We start from the raw sequence: 24,323 nt of genomic DNA, 5'->3' as shown, positions 1-24,323 counted from the left end.
CATTTTCCAAGTTCTGAAGGAAAGATAAAAACAAGGTATAGAAATTGTATGCATTTATTTACAAACTTGAATAATATTGGACTTGAATATAAAAGTATAACAATCATATGATATGTATACCACAATAGTCATTTATAAAATCGACTAAAACATACTGCATTTACAGATATATTACGCACATTTATAACAATTTTAAAATGTAGTTTTCTTAACTGAATCTTTTGACATCCATTCAAGGCTGGCTTGTCTTTGATAAACAAAGACTGACGGAATGTTTAGTGAGGCTGTATGATGATGACGTTAAATCAAATGGACGAATGCATGCTCCATCTAAAATGTACTTTTTGAAACCATTGGAGTAAGGCCAAACCAATTTGCCTCAGCACTGAATTTTCAATGGATGGATTTTTTTTGTGGACAGGTCATAAAACTGGATGGACTTTGTAATAAACACTGTATACAAGAGAAACCGGCTTTACAGGAACCCATCTCTAGTCAAAACACTGATTTTGGTCCCAAAATAGTCATGAGAAATTGACCTCTCTAATCAGGACGCCTCTCCTTTAAGGACAGCATTTGTCAGAAGTGGCCGAATCCCCAATATTTACAGCATTTTACACGTAGAAAATATACGCTACATCTCACTAACTCTCAACAATTTTCACCTGCTTTTACTCTAACAGGTAGAGCAAATTGGGAAATCACCATCAAAATCAACAAAGACGGTTTGGGGGTCAGACATGTAGCCTGACTGTTCTCAATTACACACAAAAGGCTTACATATAGTTGACGATAATTGATTCATAGCATTCACAAGGCATTATATAATATATACATAGCACCAGCGGTTTACTTTGTGGCTTCAAAATATGCCTGAATTTGAAATGTTATCATTGGTCTGATTTTGAGTTCTGGGACCGATTGCAAAAAATTCTATATCACTAATGTGACATTAAGTCTTAACAGTGGGATTTTTTCCAAGCATTACTTCACCCCAAAGCCTGTCACATCATATGACATATTAAGACCTCTGTCATTTTTCCCATGTCTATTGGTCAAATCTAGCAACAGATTTGCCAAGATGTATCGGAAGACAGTTGAAGAGAACTGGGCATAAGCTTTACACCCATGTTAGCAAAAACCTCTGTTGTGAAAATGGCCCCGGGTCTTGAATTACCCAGACATCAACTGATAAGATTTCAAAAGGATTTAGGGCAATGGCTTTGCGACCAGCAAAACTTCCCCCTTTTTAAGCATTATTTTTCCACCAGGAGTAAACTATCTGTTATACAAATAGACAATCACAACTGTGAACTGTCCGCAAAGCTAAAAGGTAGCAAATTTTCTCATTTTCAATTGGCATGTTGGCCAATCAAAATTTTTTCCCGATATTTTCGACAAAATGCATTACAGCTGAATTTTCATGATTTTTAAGTTCATAAATGACAGTGAATTTGCAAAAGTAAAACGCTCGCAAAAATTTCATGGTCTGCAGTACTTGATCATGAAAGAAGACTGAATTTTTTCCAGCAGAATATTGTCAAACGATTCTGAAATTAGCCCTCTAGCAGAGCTTGGCTTATTGCACAAAGACGCTACAGGCCTTTAAATGAGTGATGAATATCACTAAAGCTACAACTAAAGGCAAACTAAAAGATCATACAAGGTGAAATAATCACTAGACTAACTATTCAAATATCTACTTCAACCTGGAAATCAATTCCCAGCTAGCCGAGAATAAGACAGGCCTTCCAACTCACCGAGTTGGCCAGTCCTGAGAAAGGACAAATTGTGTAAATTTCCACAACGGGAAATTATATCAATATGTACATATTTAAGCTGTCCAGAAATAGAATATGAAAATCTTACACAAAGAGTATATAAAACTTGTATAAAACTGTAACATTTTAAAGAATTTTGGCAGCAAATACGAAAGTCAGTGGAATGTAATCTTACATGGTCACCAATTAAAATCGCTAGAAAATCTTTCCTTCGTAATGATTGATATATTAAAAGTTCCTAATTCCTCTATAAGTAAAAGAGACACTTCATTTCTCATGAATATATAAATCATATAGATCATGTCATGAGTTGCACTAAAAAACTTTGTTTATAGATCTGTATGTTCATGCTGCTTGATATAAGACACAAGTGTAAATTCTGTTGCCAAAATGGCCAGTATTGCATCATTTTTAACCACATTGCGCTGAACAAGTGTTGATATGATAGCCAACTTAGATGGAAAACACAAAATACCTTATACAGTGGAACCTCCCTTAGCGGACACCGTTGTGCGCAGGAAACCCTCTCTGTCAAAGACAGAAATTTTTCTCCCTAATTGGCCATTTCCATTCAACATGACCTCTGTAATCAGGACACCTCTCTATCAAGGACAGCACTATGTCAAGCCCTAGGGTGTTCTTAAATGAGAGGTTCTACTGTATTGTAACACTGCAAAATCATACTTTATGCAAGATTATGGACAGCGCAGTGTTGTGTTTTTATCGTCACATTGATTTTTTCACACTGTTGATTGCAACAGATTGGCAATGCTGCCCCGAAATTTTTTGTAGAAACTACTATCAAATAGTAAGTGTTGGCAGGTACGTTTTTACTCCCCCAAGGAATGATTAAATTCATGGCGTGATCCCACACAATCGAAGTAATTCTCTACTACATATCAGTCGGCCTTGGCGGTCGCCGTGAGCTATCTGTGCTTCTAGCGTCACTGTAGTTACTCCGACTATCGTAACTATCCAAGTCTTTGTGGGTCGAGCTGTTTGTTGACAGAGGCTTCTTGAACGTCGATAGTCCACTTGAGCTATACGAGTCTGTATCTTTGACATCTTTCTCCATGTCTAAGTCAATATCCTCCATCATCGCCATGGAGGGCGGGCGACGCCGATGGCGCTCGACACTGCGCTCATCATAAGCGCGATTCTCAAACACAGTATCGTACATAGGGCGGGAATGAATATTCGCAATCTCATTCTCTAGCCGCGGCGAATACGGATCCTCGAACTCGGACGGTTCAAAGAATCCGCTGTGACGAGCAGAATCGGGGTAATCTAGAGTCGATGCAGAGGGTGTGCCATTGCGGTTGTTGTATTTTATCTTATCGATCGAATCGGTGCTGGTTGCGTCCAATGTCATACCCGATACTGTCAAAACCTTCGAAATCGTGTCCGGTGTCCCAGCAGGCCTGAAACCGTTCCTCTGCCGCTTTCCTGTACCGCCAATGCTGCCAAGACTAGCCTGGGATGCGGTACGGTTCGATTTTATCGACGAACGGATCGAGCTGCGACGTTCGAATCGCTCCTTTTGTCGTCGTTTGGTTTTGACCGACCAGAATATGCCGAAGATGATGACGAGGATGAGAAGACCGCCGATGCAGCCAATCGCAATCCAGACGGGAACCCAATCGAACATCGGAGGCAGATAAGGATCTGAAAAAAGAAACAAAATAAAGAATAGTTTTGAACTCAAAACATTCCTCAGCAACACATTGGATCTCGCGAGACTGGACTGGTTTCGCTGTGGTCGTTTCACCTAGTTTGTTGTTTTTTCGGGTATGATGAAACCGACCTCCTCATCAGCCTTGAAAGAGTATTTAAATGACGTGGCATTTGTAAATGAGTAACTGCGCCCCCGAGCAGGTTCAGTTGGCTACTACCTCTTTTCGATGTCACAGTTACCAGCAAGGCAAATGTGCCCCAGATACTATTGCTTCAGGATGCCTGACACATTGCCACCAAAGTGGTGGACATGACTTCCCAAGATGAGTTATTTAAGCACTTACTTTTCTCACAAATGAACGGAAGTAGCGCCTCGCAGTCGAACTTCTCATGCCACCAATGTCGGATGACGGTACACCTTCCCGGTGACGCATTTCCCGTGTAGTATACCCAGACCCGTGTCACGAACTCGTCATAGTTCGTCTGCAGTCTTATGATCATGGCACGTAAGAAATCGAACGCCTTATACGAGTCGGCCAATTTCCCATTCTCGTGCTGCAATAGAATCGAAAGATGTCACGTTTCAAAACCTAACGTCCCAATCATGCGTATTCTTTCCAACCTAATTTCATATACATGGAATCTTTGGATTACGATCTGTCCATTACATTAAAGATGCAAGTACATTCATGGCATCAAAGTTTTTAAGGACACTCTTGTTGGTTCTTAGAAATTTTGAGATTTGACCCGCTATCACCCGGGGTTGTCTTTAGCCGCAGCTGCTTGGTACCCTCAAGGCCTCTGGGAAGGCCCATAACGGTGTCTATTGTGGAGAGCTTTGACTGAACTGGCCAAGTCTAGTGCAGTATGTGCATTCCTGTGTTTCTTCAGAAAGATTTTCGAATAAGGCTGGCCGATGAGTGTAAAGCGCTTTGAGACAGTACTGTTGTACAGTATAAAGCATTATACAAGACTTCAAATTCATCTTTTTTTGGTCAGAACCATGCTTATTTATTCCCTCTACCCCATCTCTTTAAACTCAATAGGCAAAACTACCATCGAGAGGTAATAAAGATAAAGACTAGTCTTTATTCTTGACTTTTCCTACTCACCTTGCATTGCATCCGAGCCTCCTCGAACGGGACGGCGCCGCCCATGTACAGGAAACACCGCTCATCGTGCAGCGACCAACCAGGTGGGCACAGACCTGGGAAAGAGGATTGCATATTCTAAAAGGCCTTAGTCACAGTATATCATTGTTTCTAATACAAAATACATTACGCCTCGTTTTGATCGGAGCGGTCTTGGTATCGTAACCAATGACCGCCTGGGTAGGTATAAAATTCTGAATTTTAGCAGACGAATTATTTTCACCAAGAAGCAACGACTCAGCCCCACAAAACAATGTCAAGAACACGAGATTTTGAAGTCCTAATTTGAGGTCTACCCGAGCGGTCTTGATTATACAACCAATGACCGACAGCGAGGTATTAATTCCTTAAACGAAAGTGAGAAGGTATTTCAATGGCAAAGACATGTCATTGAGTTTCAACTGACTTCTTCTTCTTCTTCTTCAGCGTTCGCTCTGCACTTGGAGGGGTCATTCTCCTAGGAGTAATCCTCCTCCAAGGCGGGATGAGCGTATCCTGCGTGCCACTACGGTTAGGCGCCAATTGGGTTTATTGGCCTAGTGGTCCGACTTTGGCGAGAGAGATAGAGTTCACGCAAGCTACTCATGTTTCTCACTTGATGGGGTCTTAGCTTGCCCTGGCACAGACACCAGGTACAAGGAACCTCGGTTTTAAGTCTCATTCGAAGGACTGTTTCAACTGACAAATACTGCAGCAAATCCCCGTAAACCCTGCCGTAATCCCCTTTCGTTTTGGTCGTTTTTCAGGCCTCTCAATTACATGATTCCTACACTGTATAACGGTGTAGGCCGTACAGGATGTCCCCAAATTAGGTCTTTTTTTTTTTTTTTAATAATATGACCCCCATGAAGCGTTTTTGACCCCTAACATAACCAAATCTCATCCAAATGGCCTAATTTTATAGTTTTACCCTAAAATTATGATTTTTCAGGTGTATGTGGTGATATCAGTCACTAACTTTGATTTATGAAGTCGCTGTTCAGGCAAATTGGCGCGATGAAATGTCCCCAAATTAAGCTAAAAAGCAAAAAAACATGTCCCCCAAAATAGGCTAAAAAAATACAGGGTGTAGAGGTCTCCACGTAATTGAAAGGCCTGTACTTATCAATTTTTTACTCAGTTGGGCCCAGCAGGAGTTGCCTTGGCCTAGTGACTCTGACGCTCAACCAGCCGTCAAGAGGTCCCTGGTTCGATAATCTGGCATCTACATTTTGGTTAATGTGATCTGGTCACATTCCTGAGTTCAACTGAGTACATTTGGCCAGAATGATATGAAAAACACTTTAAGACACTGACCCCAAAAATCACCCCAGTCACTTACCATCCAGGACGGAGGAATTCGATGCATAAAACGGTTTATAATCAACCGGGACGAGATACCGGTCATCATCTCTGTCCCATATCCGGCCCTTGATATAAACGTCCAAATGTGAACCCCACCAATTTTTGATTGCCTCGATGCGACTATCTTCAAACGGTGGTTCTGGCGTGTTGTAGAGTTTCCCGTCCGGTCCGATATACGGGTATTTTTGGTCATCCTTGTCCGGTGCGAGTTTCGGAAGCCTGGAATACGAATAGACAATTTGATACATCAAGTTCAGATCCTTGGTATAGTCTCACTATAAACAGTCGAACCTCCCATTGCAGACACCTCTCTATTAAGGACACCCTCTCTACTATTAGTACTAAGGACACTGGTTTTGGTCCCAAATTGAATATTTCAGTTCTACTTGACTTCTCTAATCAGGACACCTCTCTACTAAGGATAATACTTGTCAATCACGAGAGTGACTTTAATAGAGAGGTTCTACTGTTGATGGATATCTTTATTTACAAAATGACGTCATTCCGTTGTCCGTACAGAACCTAGGAGGACAAAGAACATGGCCAAGTCACGGTTTTTGGATTGAGCCGACCACACACGTCTGAGGCTACATTCACAGATTTTGCTTACCTCGAAGCATTGCTTGTTGCCAACTCAAAGTCATTCTGCTCATTGAAGAAGAAGTTGTTCACCAAGACTTGTCTTGCCTCTTGCGCAAACACTGTTGTACGGACCTTCCCAATGGCTTTATTCCTGAAATCATAACATACAGTGAAACAGTGGGCCGGGACTTTCAAGAAACTAGACTTCCTGGCTCTTTACAGTCCTTTGAATCAGACTTAAAACCAAGGTTCCTTGTATCTGGTGTCTAAGCCAAGTCAAGAAAAATACCTCATCAAGTGAGAAACACGAATGCCTTGCGTAGAACGGTACTTCTGACCAAAGACTGGGTCACGAGGCCGATAAACCCAACTGGCACCTAACTGTAGTGACACATAGACTAAAGTAAAACAAAGAAGTAATTTGACCAGGGATCAAACCAACAACCAAAAAGACGACAATTACTGGAGCTAATTTTGAACAACGAAAACTTCCACAATGCAACTCTCATCGTCACATTAACCCTCAACACCAGATATACCTACTTGTAAAATGAGTTCCACTGATAAAGCTGGTAACTCCCGACGTCCTTCAAACTTGAGATGTTCATAATGGCCGCCCCGACATTCTCGTAAATGACATTCCGCGTCATATTAATCGCGACGTCTTTGATGAACATGACATTACGATGCTCGACATCATTGTGCCCAAAGTAATTGTAGGCAAATTTGACTTTCTGGTATTGAGTTCCCTCGATGTGTAAGGCCTCGCCGTAGCTGTTCGAATCAACGAAATTATTCGTAACATTTCCCGTCAACCCGGAGGCCTGGGAGAGCGAATACGTATACAGGAATATCCCGCCTCCTTTATTACTGTAGATGTAATTGTTCGCCAAGTCCATCCGCCAATTATTCTGTACAAACATGTCGATCATAGGTGGCGCTGTGAGGTTGAGGACTTTGATTCCGTTGTCTTTGATGTAGTTGCGCTGAATCTCGATATTGGGGTTTATCTCCCCGACGCTTTGGTACTTCATGAATGACCCCTGATTCCCGATGTGTCGTAGGTCACCAAACTTGTGCAGCTGGTCCCGGCCTGAAAGTGTTCGATGAAATATTTATGAAAGGAAAATTTTCATATTGAAATCTCAGACTGGATCAATAAGTTACTGCATCAAAATTAGCATACCATATTTCGAGATCAACCTGACGAAAGCTCGGCCTTATTCTTACTTGGGAATGAATACTTGACCCGTCAACTTTAAGCAGAAGATCCAAATGCACATCATGAGCATTCCAGAGTGCTTTGCTTTGGCCTTTTCTCGGGAATGAATATTTGACCCGTCAGCTTTAAGCAGAAGATCCAAATGCACATCATGAGCATTCCAGAGTGCTTTGCTTTGGCCTTTTCTCGGGAATGAATATTTGACCCGTCAGCTTTAAGCAGAAGATCCAAATGCACATCATGAGCATTCCAGAGTGCTTTGCTTTGGCCTTTTCTCGGGAAAGAATATTTGACCCGTCAGCTTTAAGCAGAAGATCCAAATGCACATCATGAACATTCCAGAGTGCTTTGCTTTGGCCTTTACTCGGGAATGAATATTTGACCCGTCAGCTTTAAGAAAAGAACGCAAATTAATATCCTACTCACCCGTGATTGGATAAGAGAGCGGCGACAACGGCAGTGTCACGACCTCCGCAATGAACCCGTAGCTCCCCCTGGCCGGCGACGCGTGAATATGAATACTCATCACGTCCATCCCAGGCCGCGTGGCATACTTCATCCGCTTCTGGTCCTCCGTGCTGTCCGACGTCAACGAAACGATCAAGTTACTCATGTTGGCCGACTTGTCCCCGTTGAACAACTCGATGGCATTTTTACTGAAGTTATCATGGAAAAGATCAACTTGTAGGAAGCGTACGGCAATTTGCTTCATTGGGATTCTACTCCGGATGACTTTGATGCACGCGGCAGACTTGTAATCATATTTATAATGGAGCAGGAAGCGATTCTCGATGACCATGTCTTTGTTCGCGCCGCACATCCGCACCAGGCCGAACGTGTTGTAAGGAAGCGTACTCTCGTTCAAAGGTCTGAATGATGATTTCGGCGAGTCGCGAGATTCGCCGTTCAAAACCAACACACCGACACCGTAACCCAGATTATTCTCCATGGTCGAGTTGGCGAGGTAAAGATCATATCTCGGTGCGACAAAATCGTAAGCGTTCCAGGCGCAGTTCTTCGTCGACATGTGTGACATTCTCGGCGCTTCGTGTGTCGCTTGGATGGCCGCAACACGCTCCCCGTGTAGATTTCCAGCGCCGTAAATCTGGACGTGCTTCAAAACAGATTTGTAGTCACTCGGGCTCGGTTTTTCAACATCGGGAGATGCAAATCGGATATTTCCCCAGTATTTCTCCCCAGCTCCAAGGTTATTCAAAGCACAACGTAGGAACACGTAGCCCTGATTTTGGACGCACTGATACAGTTTATAATTGTATCGCTCGACACATTCGTCCAGGGAGTCTTCGTCACCCGAACAGAAATAGGAATAACGCCAGAAGAATTTTACAGTCCGCTTGTCATACCCGTACAAAGCGTAGTCGTAATATTTCGTGTTGCGGACCACCACGTTCTCGTGAGCCATTCCCATGTGTTGACAAACAGCACGTCCGACCTTATCATTGAACTGATTATCACACACCAGTTCCCAACGCTGTGCAGTCTCGTTGAAAAACTCCACGAAGCCCTCATTGGGAATTTTTCCACCGACAAGCCGTGTTTTGAGTTTCGTTTTCAAGATGGGATCGTTCCAAGCTCGTTTTTTACGAGTGGAAGTTTTCCTTGGCCACAATTTGATAGGTTTATCCCAGGTTCCAACCATATTCAAAGGTCCAAGGGCCAAGATGCCGATATTTGGTGCAAATTCGATTCGGACACCTGGGGCGATTGTCAAGCTTGCTTGCGGCATGACGGTGAGGTCTGAGATGACTTCGTAAGGCGTGGATCGATATGGTAACACCAGCTGTGTCTTAACGCGTCCGCCTAACGGCTTGGTGATATCGAGGCTGATGTCAAGAAGTCCAGCGGTATCCTCAGCCGAGGTGAAGCTATCCGACACCAGGAACGGATAAAACAGCGCCATAGCGTAATTATTCCAATCGTCGAAATCAAATATGAGTTTCCGTACGGCAAACTGGTCAGACGTTCCCCAGTAGTTGTAACGGGCATCTAAATAGCTTTCCAGGAAGGATGAAGTCGTACCAGCCAAAAATTCAAACTGCAAGTTATTCTTGAATAGATTTCGGTGCACGGTTATGTTCTCAACGCCGCGAATAGCCAAAGCGTACGTTGTAGGCTGCCCAGGAATCGTCTTCAGCATCGACGGAATCTTATTTCTCTTGAGGTTGTTATTCTTAAACATTCCATCGACTTTGACGGCGTATTCGTAGTGACTATGGATGTCGTACTCAAACACGTATCGACCAATATTATCCATAAACGTGTTAGATATCACGTCCATTTGTTTCTCCATCCCGGCGATCGTCACCAGACCTTTACGACAATTGTTCTTCCTAAACGTATTATTATACAGAGAACTGTTCGCGTAGTAGCCAGCAATACGAAACTCGAAATTCTTATTGTTTTCAAAAACTGTGTTATTCATCCATATCGTGTGATTATGGACCCAGAAACCGTCGCGATATTTCAAGGTCGGGTCATACGGATTATCGACAACGTCCGGGGTCGTTATCGATCCTTGGTACCACTCTAAGTTCTTGTCCTTCATGCTAAAACCACGCCCCACCAGAGGGAGCTCAATCATAAACCCACCATTCTTATTATCGACAATCTGATTATTCGTGACCTCCCAATGCCAGACATTATTTGAGAATTCCACGTGGTTGTGATCGCCGACGATTCCTTTTCCATTGCCTGTGATTAGAGACGATTGGATCGAATATAATATCTCGGACAATCGGGCCGACCCCTCCATCTCGGCGTACGTCGGCATGAAACTCTCATGATATTTTGTAATGCTAGGAATATAAAGCGCGTGGTATTTGTTGTTTAGTAACCTGACGTTGTGGTAAAGGAACTTCTCTCGGCGATATCTGAAGAAGAGGTCGAAAAATTCGTTTGACGGGTCGTTGTAGTGGATTGTGTAGATGCCCAACCCATTCTCGGCCATAACGGAATCTTGCAGCGTTATCTCACCGATGCTCTGCGTGGCTTGAGATGGCACTGAAACAGAATAACAAAGAATTAGACTGACCACGGCAGCCAGAAAAAGTTCCCACCATCTTGACTAAGTTTTCAACCGATCCCAACCCACAGCAATAGTTATTTCGGCAAAAATCTGTCCATGTAACAACATTACTGTAATTTTTAATCAATTGAAAGTTTTTACACAATTGGAAATTTTCAAATTCAAGTATTTTTTTCAAATCTTTAAACAAAGGGAGTTGGCCTTTTAAAGGTTGGTGGACGAGTTATGCATTTAAAATACTCAGGATATTCAAAAATGCCTTTCCATTGTTATTGCATTCAACAGCGTTTTCATAAGAAAAACTGAAGCGTTACCTGATTTCAAGATGGCGGCAAATCTTCCCGATCGGAGTCCCTCAATCTCGAAGCGTATTATCAGGCGATTGGAGATCGGCATCGGGAAGTCAACAAGATCTTGATGAATTGTCCAATTGCGCAATGATCCGTTCGTCTTGCCGACCGTCCCCTCGAAGAAAATCACATGTTCCTCGGTCTCGACGGGATTATAGTCGAGAATCTGAACCGAGACTTGAAACCCACCGCCGGTCGTCACTTGGATATCGTAAATTTTATTCTCAGGTGTGGAATTCGGCGAACAGTAAACAAACGTCGTCTGCTGGTCAGAAATTACCAATGGCTGCGTTGTGTACGCCATGATGTCAACACTTCCTTGGCCAACCATAAGACTCCGCAGAACGCCGACGTCCTTCTCCGTGAATTTCGAATCATATTTAAAACCTGCTTCCCCATTGTTAGAAAGTTGCGCATTTTTTATCGTCATGAACGGCCCCTTTGCCAGGAGTCCACTCTTCAGATTGTACCGAGAGGTGATTTTTTCAAGCTGTCGAATGTTGTACGGATCGCTGTGGACGAGCGTCATCCCGTGCGAGACGCCATTTTCTATGAGGAGGTTGCTCAGCTGATGGACGTTGTAATCGATCTGCAGAGCAGGCGAGTAGAGTGTCCGAGCGTAGTCCAGCAGACCAAACGCTCGGAATTCGGAAAACGTGATGGCACTTGCTTGAGCCTGGACAGTGAAGCGTACACCTAAAATGGAAAATGGAAGTTAAAACACTACGCTGATTTGAAACAATAAAACCTCTTGATCATTGCGAGCAGCGGTGCTGTATTGCACAATTTTCTCAAACTGGCCAGTATTTTTCATCAATGGCCAATTCATTTCCATAGAAAGTAGGCATTGCACACCGCCTTTTCAGACTGTGTCCCTTTTTGCCTTGCTTTTCAGATTTCTAACTGAAACACCATTATCTACATGTAACGTAAGAGTTTACATGTAATGTAAGAGTCTTCGTGTAATGTAAGTCTACAAGTAATGAAAGAGTCTACATGTAATGAAAGAGTCCACATGTAATGAAAGAGTCTACATGTAATGCAGGAGTCTTCATGTAATGAAAGAGTCTACATGTAATGAAAGAGTCCACATGTAATGAAAGAGTCTACATGTAATGCAGGAGTCTTCATGTAATGAAAGAGTCTACATGTAATGAAAGAGTCTACATGTAATGAAAGAGTCTACATGTCATGAAAGAGTCTACATGTAATGAAAGAGTCTGCATGTAATGCAAGAGTCTACATGTAATGAAAGAGTCTACATGTAATGAAAGAGTCTACATGTAATGAAAGAGTCTACATGTAATGAAAGAGTCTACATGTAATGTAGGAGTCCACATGTAATGCAAGAGTCTACATGTGATGTGAGAGAAAGTTGTCAAAAAACATTATAGTTTTCACTCACCTGCCCAAGTCAGTGGTTTACACCGTAGGTTCACGTCCAGAGTGTGATCACACGAATGATCATACCTGCCGTCTGCCTTACATGTGAGGAGCGTTGTTGCCCAGTCGTCGCAGTCAACCTGACTCCTCCAGATCGGCTGGCTGGCAGCTCCTGAGATCTTGGTCTCGGGCAGCCAGTCATCTGGGTGCAAACTCATGCCTAGCTCTTGGCAGACGATAGCCGCATCCTTCCTCGTCCAGCCCTGAAATGCACACAAAAGATGAAGAAATTGGAACACAGCACAGAAAAACAAGCCACCTCAATAACTCAACGGCAGAGCAATGGACCGACAATCGAAATATATGTGGTTCGAATCCCAATCCACGCAACAGCAAACAAGAAATTTCGTTGCAGCAACCTATGACGGAACCTAGACATCTTGACAATTGTGGTTGGTATGTGGCTGCCAACTGATTATTGCGATCACTCGTCATGATGTCTCTTCCCCCCAACATAAAAATGCAAGTAAGATTTGGAAATAAGAATTGTGGTCTCACCTTATTACACACTGTTCCCCATAGGCCCTCAGCATACACCTCGACCAAGCCTTCGTTCTGGTTCGGCCCTCCCGTCAGACGAACCTTGATCTCAGGTCCGGGACTGACAGTCGCATTCTTGGCTACCGTGTTGTTAACAACTGGTTCCTCGTACATTCTGTACATAATCGGTAGAGTCGCAGTTCCGGTAGATGTCAGTTTGCCCTTCACTAGCATGCCTACTGAGTTGGCAAAATGAAGCACAACACCGGGCCGAAGGATCAGGCGTGATTCAGTCGGAACTATTATGTCCCGTTCCACGATATATTCACCTTCAGTTAGGAACGCATTCTTCGAGTTCTGGTTCGTATTTTCGTTCAGCAATCCACCAATACTGTTCCCATTCTTGAAAGGCGTGTAGTAATCGGGTTCTTGCGTGATGAAGTTACTGTACAATTCGGGCGTTTTTAAAGCCGGATTGTATTTGAATTTTGCCAAGTCGTAACGGTGCTGGTTGTCGAATATCCTCGGAACGATGTCAGCAAATTTCGGTTCTCCATCCGGTTTCAGGTATTTCCAGTAGTTCAAGGTCACGTCAATGGTGACGGACGGTTCCAAGAGATGCGAGGTAACTTCGTACAACGAGAGAGGGTTGTAAAGATAGTTCCGTTTAAATTCTATGTTTGCTGAAGATATGACAACGACAGCTGGTGCTCGACTTCGTGGATTCAGCCCTGGGAATGGACGGATGATTTTATTGTTTTCGAGACGGTTGTACTTGAATCTCAGCGCCTGCACGCCACTATTTTCCGTCAGTCTCATATTGGCAACGAACCAACCGGTATTGCTTTGGAAAGTGTTATGTATGATGTCATAGCTAACAGGCAACGTGCGATATTCCCGCGATAAAACATACAGATAGGTATTATCAATAAGTATGACGCCGCGCAGATTATTCACAAAACTGTTATTGGACATTTTGCCATAAACATTCAAAGCAGGGGTCATGCGCACAGCCATTTTTTCATTGTTTTGAAAACGATTGAACGTCATCGTGAAATTGGTACTCTTGGCATTTTGTAGATAGCACGACTCGAAAAACACCGCGTCCTCCGAGTTGAAAGCGAAGCCACTTCGGTTCATCCGGACGTAACCAGCTTCACAATAATTCCCGAAAAATACGGAGAAGCCTTTGTTGTATTCGAATTTTGAGCTGACCACCTCCACTGTGTGGTTCTTCTCAATCCTTGTCTTGTTGCCCTTCAGGAAGTGTGTTGTCATCCCACGGCCGTCGTTATGTGTAACAGTGCTGCCATTGAGGAGCAAATGTCCTCCGCAATACGTGATATTGATGGAACTGTAGTCGTTGTACTGGAAGCGACTTGCGTTAATGACAATATCTGAGGCACCGTCTAAGACTCGGAAACCAGCGTCATACATGTTGAACGTGAAATTCGTGTTATTCACGTAAATCATGTTACGTGGGTTTTCCAATGAGAGTCCTCGGCCGACATTCTGGGTGAATTGCGAGTTGGTGATGCTGAAGTCTTTGCTGATCTCTGGAAGAAATGAAATCTGTGTTGAGAGATGAAATTCAGGAGAAAGTGGCAGGAAGGGTTAGTCGGCAGTCTATTCTGGTCATCCTGGGCATACCCTGGAGAATCCGCACAGCATTTTGCGAGTGCAGTCCCCATTTCGAGGGAATGAACGAAATTTACATTTATGTACTGCAAAATCCAAAAACATCGTCTGAAAAGGACCTAAAATGTCAACAGTCCTAGCGTTTTGAATATAAACACCAAGCTCCTCCCAAAGCCTTGGCGCTTGGACAAGGAAGCTCCTACTACCGTACGCCTCCAGGCGATCCCTGGGGATCTGCAGGAAACATTTGTCCTTGGACCTGAGGGATCACCTGGGGCTGTAGGATGGGAGGAGCTCGGATAAGTAACCAGGAGCAAGTCCGTTAATTGCTTTGTAGAGCAGTAGCATTGTAGACTTCGATGGACTGAATGGCCACTCACCCTTTCCAGCGGTCAAGTAAATAGTAAACTTAATGCAGGATGCTTGGGTCAGGTCTGTCTTACACGACGGGTGGCTCACCCAGTCAAACACGACGTAGATCACATTGGTGTGACTGGTGACGCCCTGGTAGAACGTGTTGTTCTTGAGGTCCCAGCGGGCAAGGACGGGAAAATTCTCATCTTCGCCATCGTAGATTGTGAGGCTGCCGGAGACGCTGGGATGTAAGACTTGGGACTCGAGCAGATTGATGCTGATGTATTGCCCTCTTACGGTGCGGAATGGCTGCAAATAGAAACGTATTCTTAGCAAGCTTTGTGGAGCGTGTTGGCATAGAGATCGAGTGGTCTCGCGTTTGGTACCCGGTCAGTTCCACATTCTACTCGCCTTGACTGCAAAAGTCCTACCCCAAATGTGTTCTTGAAAACCATTAAACAAGTGAATTTGGTATCGAATGTTGAAATTTGTTCCAATGTTGAAATTTGTTCCATCTAGGGTAACGGCTTGTCGCTTTCGAATAGTCAGTGAAGACACTAACGACTCAATTGCAGAGCCAGACCGATTTCAGGGCCGACATTCAAGAAATACGCACCCGCCTGCAAGCCGGATCCCTCCACATAACCCCAGGCATCAGGAGTGGGAAACTCTCCGTCTGGAAGATCGTCCGCAAGCAAAACGTGTCTTCCTTCTGGTAGAAGTAGTATTGTCCGTCGAGGAGTCTCGCACGCATTCCCTCGCCGTAATTGTCGTGGATGTCTGTGCCGTCGACTTGGACGTCGCCGAGGAATGACGTCACATTGACACCATAACCTGAAAGATGACATCAACTGATATTTTAAAACAGACTTTAATGCGATTTTTCAGCAGCTGAACATTTCTCCGATCACCGAGTCTTGTCCCAGGCGCCTGAACTGACCAATGCAAACAAGAGACTTTTATCACATTATCATATAAAATCATGATTACAGGTTGCAGCAACAAAACACGCTTGTCTGCAGCGCGCTAGTTTTAGGGCCCGACCTTGCCAGTTTTGGGAAGAAAGATGTGCATAGTGCATTTTTTTACATGTTTAACAACGGAGAGTCCATATCTTCATTCTTACCTCTGTTATAAGCTATCTCACTATTACGGATGATCACCTCACTCCGGACTTCCGTAAAATTGACACCATCGAATCCATTCCTCATTATCCTGCAGTTGTCCAAATACGGCGGATTCGGACTCGCACTCAGTGCTGCTGTGAAGTTTCTCGTGGAATTCACCCCAGCAAACATTATATCAACAAACTCGAGCACTGATGCCGAAACATTTTGGGTCCGTGATTTCGCACGGATCGATGAATTGAAGAAAGTCAGACCGCGCCAATAGTTCTCGGACAATATTGGGTCAGCACCGTAGCAATCGAGACCGACTGTGATCTGGTTCACTGGAAAAGTGAAGTACATAAGATAGTTATCTCAGGACTGGGACCCTTAGAAAATATCATAAGTGTATCAATAAATGTAGCAAAGGCCTATACTTATGACTAAGCCAAGGCAACAAAGGCAATGCCCTGATTGCCTTTCAGTATTGCCTTCTTTCTCTCGAATGTTTGCCTTGACAGAATCTGAGGAGACAATTTGTATCGACCACGAACCCTTCGGTACCTAAAGCTGCGCTGGATGCAAAAATTTTAAGGAGACGCGTAGTCCTTGGCAAGTGTAGGGGACGAATCTCGCAAGGTCAAAAAGTGTGAGTGGACATATGTGGACAAATTGTCCTTTAACTTTTCCATCACTCACCACAAATATGCTTGCCGATTTGTAAATCCTTGGTTCCAGGACATTCCATCAGGCTCTGCTCTGAACCATCACACTTCGGGTCCTCAAGCAGCATGTAGTAGGTCTCGTTATCGGCAATCCTCTCAAACGTGAAGTTCCCGGTCAGGTAGCCCATGCTGCGGCAGGCAAGTTGGATGCTCTCAGGGTTCCAGCTGGGGAGAGAGAGAGAGTTGTGTCAGTCATGACCAAGTCAGGGCTCTCAAAAGGAGGCTGACACATAACAGGAAAAATGTAGGGAGCCATGTTTTGTCTCATTCATGTGCGTTTTATTTGATTTAAAATTCCATTTTATCAAGGTTGGGCTGCCATCTTTGTTTTGGATTGAAAAAAAACAAACAACAAACATGGCAGCCCACTGACTTAAAATTTAGTGGGAGACAAGACCACTAATGAATATTCATAGGTTGGAGGGTCGAGGCCTATCAATTAGACGAGTGCATGTTTTTTACTCTCAAGTACATATTTGGAGAGGTATTGACAAAATATTTGCTGTGGCAAGTCTACAGATATAAAGAAATTATTTGATGAAAAAATTAATTTCGAATTTTGCTAATTGGGTAATAGGGGGCGTGTTTTGAGTTTTTTCTGCCAGTTGGCTGAAAACAGTGGAAATATCAAAGTCTGTCTAATTTGTCGATTATAAAAAAATTTCCGTGGTCAATCACCAATTTCCATCGCACCAGTTACTCGCAAGACTAATCCGTATATCATATCCGAATTTCAGTTTCACTACTTGACGCGTTCTTTGATGCGTCGCGGTCAAACATTGACAATTTAACTGCTAAAAGGCTTAAAAAATCAATTGTGGTCTTGTCTCTATTTACACTACATTTTGGGTCAATATAGTGAAAAATTTGAATGTGCTCAAATCACTCTAATTCATTTAGAATATTGTATTGCTGATGATTTAAGGTCAAAACAAGCTAAAATAATGAGAAAAAAACTTAATTTGACCCAAATAAGAGTCAACCTAACCCTGGTCTAAGTTCGGTTTCATTTTTACAAGTCTTGTTGTGTTGCCATTCATTTTGTAATTTCTTTGAAACTACTTAGGCCTTGATTCTGAAAGTTGTGCCCTAAGCAGCAAAGATATTCCTAAATCACATCCTAAATTTTCAGCTCCATAGCTTGCATATTCTGGCCAGGGCAGGTCTTTGAATTTGGTGCTGTTGGCTGCAAAATCATGACTTTTTGTCGATTTTGTCCTCTTTCGTCGCTTTGGCACAGTTGTACCACTCTTTGAAATGTCTCTCATTTCTCCAAAAATGTCCAGATATGACTTTCCTTTGTTGGAGAGTTGTGGGATGTCATGTACATTAGTTTGAAAAAAATCTCAACATGTTAACCCCTGAAATGTACCTTCATTGAGACAAGACCACTAATGAATATTCATAGGTTGGAGGGTCGAGGCCTATCAATTAGACGAGTGCATGTTTTTTACTCTCAAGTACATATTTGGAGAGGTATTGAAAAAATATTTGCTGTGGCAAGTCTACAGATATAAAGAAATTATTTGATGAAAAAATTAATTTCGAATTTTGCTAATTGGGTAATAGGGGGCGTGTTTTGAGTTTTTTCTGCCAGTTGGCTGAAAACAGTGGAAATATCAAAGTCTGTCTAATTTGTCGATTATAAAAAAATTTCCGTGGTCAATCACCAATTTCCATCGCACCAGTTACTCGCAAGACTAATCCGTATATCATATCCGAATTTCAGTTTCACTACTTGACGCGTTCTTTGATGCGTCGCGGTCAAACATTGACAATTTAACTGCTAAAAGGCTTAAAAAATCAATTGTGGTCTTGTCTCGTGGTTGGCCTTTTAGACTTTACGCTGGAGGGAACTTCTCTTTAGCTCAGTCGGTAGAGTGCTTGTCCTGTCAACCTCTGGGTTGTGGGTTCGAATCCCGTTCGACCTATAGGTGTTCTCCAGTGTTACATTTGAGAACACCAAGGTCCGAACGGGATTCTGTAATCTGAGCGGGGGACTGAGCTAAAGGGAATTTCCCTCTAGCCTGGGCTAAGTAGGAATGATGCCATTGGCATTGCCACCGCTACATTTGGTCGGTGATTGGAAGAACCTGGGAAATAGTTGTGAGGTCGAGTGTTAGTAGAAGGTTATTTAAGTAACATGCAGATTCAAGCAAACCAGAAATCGAAATAGAGGACAGCAGTTGCATGTTGGATTTTTTACCCCTCACTGGGTTTAAATGGGAAGCAATCATGGTGTTGACCCACTACAGTGGGAAATAGTAATTTAGACAGAGAATACTTTGATGATAGTTTTTAGCTCTATTGAAGTTCCCACAGATGTGTGCTGGTGTTAAGAAAACCAGTGACATTTTATGATAGAAAAAAATATTTTAAATGGGGAGGGGGAGGGAACATTAAAAGTAAGACAGGGCCTCCAAATTGAAATAAACAACTAAAGAATATCAAAACAAATGCAACATCGCAATACAAAACATGCAAATCTATGTTCTGAGAGAAAGAGAACACTTGATTATGAGGGGGGGGTAATTTTTAAATGCAATGAATTGTTTTATATTCAAATTGCCCTCTGTAATCAGGACACCTCTCTGTGAAGGACAGAATTGGTCAGCCAAAAGGGTGTCCTCAATAGAGTGGTTCTACTGTACTGATTTCATGCTTTGGTAAGAATAGCTATGAAGCAACATCAGCTGCACATCACAAGAATATGCCATGAAACATGCCATGAAACATGCCATGAAACATGCCATGAAACATGCCATGGAACATGCCATGAAATATGCCATGAAATATGCCATGAAACATGCCATGAAATATGCCACGAAACATGCCACGAAATATGCCATGAAATATGCCACGAAACATGCCATGAAATATGCCACGAAACATGCCATGAAACATCACAAGAATATGCCATGAAACATGCCATGAAACATGACATGAAATATGCCATGAAACATGCCACGAAACATGCCATTTTCGATCATGCTTTTATTTCAGGGATTCATTCACTTCAAGATTCCGCTGCAAAATGCAATATTTGTTTTTAAAACATTTACCACATCAGGGGACCCTGTGACTGTAAAACAAGATGGTGGTTTCAAATCAAGTTTGATTACACTTTGACTGACAGCATATGTGGGTTAATTTTGTTGTATTTTTCAAATGGATGGACATACAGGGTTTTCCCCTGACATTTGATGTGAACATGTCAGACCCAACATCTTTTCTAAGCATGATTTTTGCGCAGATGTAAGCCATAAAATACATTTTAAGTGACGTTTTTAGTTCTCCGTGTGCATTGTCGGACGGTTTAAATGACTAAGGGAGGACTTATAAACAATTTTTGAAGAATTTAATTGGAATGTTTGTGGGACCATTTGGCCTGACAAGTTCAAAACAGTCTGGGAAGAAAATCTGCAAGTGCAACAAACATTAGAATAACAAATTGAACTTATCAGTTAAAACCGATAGAAAAGATCAGAAAAGACACGGAATGATGAATATATAGATAATGAACTGCACAGGATATTCAGCATCAACCTAGTTTGCATTCAAAATGTCTTCGCACCCAGATATTATTACTAGAAGTAGAATTTGTTATCGCCATTAAAACTGGAGGTGCAGAGGTCAAGGCCTGCACCTACCATCTGTCTACATATCCAGGTCTGATCCACGGTCACATCTGATCCACGGTCACATCTGATCCACGGTCAGGTACTGTACATGTCAGAACCTTTTTTGCAAAACCCGTCATGTCAGAAGGGCACTCTGATATTGTGCTGCCAATCAACACAATAATTCATCTCTAATCAATTCCTTTCATTGTGTGGTTTTGTAAACTTCAAAATTTCTGTGCCCCATTCTTTTGCGATACAAAAGATTTCTAAACATTACATTCGTTACAAAACTTCATGATTTTTATTTTGGTATACCAAATTCCTCTCAGTTTTCCCAATAAGATAAGAAATGATTTTTGGCATTTTTTACTTTTATGAATCTTGGCTATTCACAAAGAAAAAAGTTAAAACGCCCCAGGAAACTTTACAGTACAATGTAATTGTGGAAAAAGGATATGAATTACAGGAGGCAAACTAGATCAATACTGATTGACAGAATATTCAGACAGCAAAAAACAACACAACCCTCACCTCGTCATACCGGCCGATAAGCTAGAAAGGAAAGGGAGGTAAGAATATGAACAGACCTAATAAATCCACACCCTGACAAAAATTAGATTTTCTCCCCTAAAGCGCCCTGCAAATGTGCGATATTTGTTGCCACCTGCAGTTTAAATCGCAGGCGATGATTATTGGTCATTTGCAGTGGTAATCGCAGTGACCTTTCTAACGTAAATAACATTATATGCAAGCAAAGTGAAGACTGCAAGTTTGAATGCGAAGTTTGATGTAATGGTACCTCAGTTTCACATCACTTTTCATGCCAAATATTTTGGCATTTTGATCACTTGCAGCCAATACTTCCAATCTGAAAGTTGTTACAGTTGGGAAATACTTCAATTCAAACGGTTTTACTCATTTTTATCATGTTCAGGAATATACTAAATCGTAATCAGGTGGGAAATTTTCTGAAATTCTGGTGAATATTTTTTATTTCAAAATGAATTCTGGTGGATACCCTGCATGCAGCTCAGTCCCTGATGACACAAGTCATAGACCGTCTGCAGCAAATTCTTTTGGGCACTTTGAATCAACAGCACAGTTTTTGCATCTGGTTACGCACAACATTTCCCTTTGTCATTAACCAAGTGAAACTTAGTCAAGTCATGCGCGTGCGTAACTTGATGCAAAGTCCTGGAAATGTTGTTCCCACTTCTGCAAACCGCATTCCAAGTCCTCAAAGGAGTCTTGCTACATTGGGAAAATTGAGAATGACACCGAAAACTTGAACTGCCATAGAAATCGGTGCTTTCCAAAAACACTGCCTGGCACAAATCGCGTGCATACTTACTTTCTGTAATTCATGCAAATTCCCCGCCATTTTCCTTTGTGATACATCTGCAGTCTCCCGTGCGTGATGTTCCAACTGTCCACCAGGCGGAGCTCTGATGATAGTTCATAATCGCTGCCAGCGATCTGGTATTTGGTCAAGGTGATTCTTTTGTCGGCCGTTCCCTGAAATCAACAAAATACACAATCTATAGTAAACGACAGGCAAGATCCTCCAGTCGGAGGATCACAGACAGTTGAGGTTATTCAGAATTTCAGAGGCAAAAATTTGAAGTTCATCTCTGATAGATACTTTAATCTCCACAAGGGCAGAAAAGGACATATTTTGGGGTTTCAAGGACACCATTCAGGGGGGGGGCTTAAACCCCCCCCCCCCATTTTCTTCTGACTTGAAAAATTCATTCAACTGTGATGATTATCAAGCAAACAATAGCTGTTCTGAAAAATGACTTTCAACATGGAACATTTCCTGCGCAGGTCACTTTTTACACCCTTGTTGCAAAAAACGATTGCTCACCACAGCAATAATGGACATGTTACTGTAATGATGTCCACAGGTAAATAGTAATTTCTCAGCAGAATACAATTTATACAAAATATATAATTTTCTCATAACCATACTGCTTTGCACAAACATTATAATCTGCAGGTTGTCTCAACTGGGTCACATATTCCGCTCATAGATCAATGATGAATGACTCATGCCATTCCATACAAATTTTACACCTTTATCTGAATAAAATAACTCAATGCCTAAAGTAGGTCAACCAATACCATAGACCTCCTACACATGTATAAATAGAACTTGAGCTTATTTATGACAAAAGTCTGGGGGTTTCATTTCATTGTCCAGTGTGGGAACTCTTCCTCATGTCAGTCATGATAACGCAAGGTTAACTTAGTATGTAAGGACGCATCATGCAAGAACGCATCATGCAAGGTTGAATGGACAGAGGTCAGGCCTCTCAATTACAAAATTCCTACACCGTATAACGGTGTAGGCCGTACAGGATGTCCCCAAATTAGGTCTTTTTTTTTCTTTTTTTTTTTTAATAATATGACCCCCCTGAAGTGTTTTTTGACCCCTAACATAACCAAATCTCATCCAAATGGCCTAATTTTATAGTTTTACCCTAAAATTATGATTTTTCAGGTGTATGTGGTGATATCAGTCACTAACTTTGATTTATGACGTCGCTGTTCAGGCAAATTGGCGCGATGAAATGTCCCCAAATTAAGCTCAAAAGCAAAAAAAAATGTCCCCAAAATAGGCTAAAAAAATACAGGGTGTAGAGGTCTCCACGTAATTGAAAGGCCTGGAAGTAAGAAGTTTCACTATACATGTACATGGAGAACACTGTGGACTGATGAGATGCATTTCAGCCACCAAGAAACAGCAACAAGCTATAAAATGACACATGTACATTTTTTACATGTAGAGCATTAAAACTTGAGAACCTATTTTTTGGGAGCGGATTATGTTGTATTTATTCCAACAATGATCAATATATTTAACAAGAATTTCCTTTTTCAAGAATTACTGACTGGTGTCTGTGACCTTCAAGGATGGTTTGCCAAGACAAACCAGAGCCCAAACTAAACAAATGCACACATTCAGAACACGTCAATAGGTCTAAACCAAAATGGATTTTCATCGGACATTGCGGGCATTGCCATAACGCACAGCGACTCTTTGATCCAGGTTTAACGCATCACACTAACATTGCGCGATATTGTATCGCCACCTCGTGAGAAGATTGTGCGTTATATCGCGTTAACATCATGAACCCAAATCACCGTCATCATCACCCGACACCAGGCACACACAGCATGCACAGCCGCTAGGCCTAGTATAGTAGTAGTAGGCCCATCATCCACGGCATCAACCAATCTGAAATAAACATCATTTAGAACATTGGCAGAAAAATGTGACAACAAGACAGTAGCAATGGAAATTACCCTGGCAATAAGTGTCCCTTCCACATCCAGCCCCACCCGTGGGTGAAACTTCATCGTGACCCCGGGTTCGATCTCGAGTGTGGCATCCTTCTCCACTTTCAAGTCTGCCATTACAACATACGGGCTGTTTGAAGCCGTATACACAGTTTTCTGTTTGCCCGAGAGGCGGCCGCCATTGATAAGGGTATCAGCAGCATTGGGACGGAAGTATCCTACGGCAAGGAGGACCAAAAACACGAGCACTGGTGTCCTCAAAAAATCTGAGTCAGCCATTTTGATTTCTGGTTCAACAATTTTTTTCCAAAACAAACACAACAAATGACGGATTTCTAATCCCTGAGCAGACTTGACACAAACACGTTCTGTTAAATATTATCTCAATTTATTCCCGAATCTATCCATTGCCTCTATCAGGTAATGACTCATTGTTTTAGGGCGAAATTCATCGATCATTTGTGTTGTCATTTCACAAAAATATCACAAAAGATGTCCCAA

The 24,323-nt window shown here is 42.4% G+C and overlaps 1 protein-coding gene across 2 annotated transcripts; it reads right to left on the bottom strand.

Annotated features, from left to right (window-relative positions):
* Window positions 1–40: 40 nt before the first annotated feature.
* On the bottom strand, window positions 41–24,323 carry LOC135491712 (protein bark beetle-like). Of its 2 annotated transcripts, XM_064777753.1 has the most exons (17): window positions 23,829–24,323; window positions 21,871–22,034; window positions 21,051–21,071; window positions 16,871–17,061; window positions 16,192–16,515; window positions 15,682–15,899; window positions 15,092–15,374; window positions 13,092–14,629; window positions 12,556–12,796; window positions 11,115–11,846; window positions 8,181–10,775; window positions 7,076–7,625; window positions 6,561–6,683; window positions 5,928–6,169; window positions 4,568–4,662; window positions 3,800–4,010; window positions 41–3,446 (listed from the first exon to the last, which is right to left on the bottom strand). In XM_064777753.1, exons 1-17 carry the CDS (start codon window positions 24,099–24,101, stop codon window positions 2,674–2,676), a joined length of 8,574 nt encoding a protein of 2,857 aa, XP_064633823.1. In that variant the 5' UTR covers window positions 24,102–24,323; the 3' UTR covers window positions 41–2,673. The 2 variants fall into 2 exon arrangements, with proteins under 2 accessions (XP_064633823.1, XP_064633824.1); XM_064777754.1 differs by lacking the exon at window positions 21,051–21,071.

The sequence above is a fragment of the Lineus longissimus genome, chromosome 7 (assembly GCF_910592395.1).
Source record: "Lineus longissimus chromosome 7, tnLinLong1.2, whole genome shotgun sequence".
NCBI classification, from domain to species: Eukaryota; Metazoa; Nemertea; class Pilidiophora; order Heteronemertea; family Lineidae; genus Lineus; species Lineus longissimus.
Note: the sequence above shows the minus strand (reverse complement) of the source record. Positions and strands in the feature narration are given on the sequence as shown.

Coding starts and splice junctions, on each gene's coding strand:
- LOC135491712 (XM_064777753.1), bottom strand. CDS start 24,101: ATGGCTGACTCAGATTTTTTGAGGACACCAGTGCTCGTGTTTTTGGTC. Junction 15,375..15,681: donor GGGATCCGGCTTGCAGGCGG/GTGCGTATTTCT, acceptor TTCTATTTGCAG/CCATTCCGCACCGTAAGAGG. Junction 14,630..15,091: donor TTACTTGACCGCTGGAAAGG/GTGAGTGGCCAT, acceptor CATTTCTTCCAG/AGATCAGCAAAGACTTCAGC.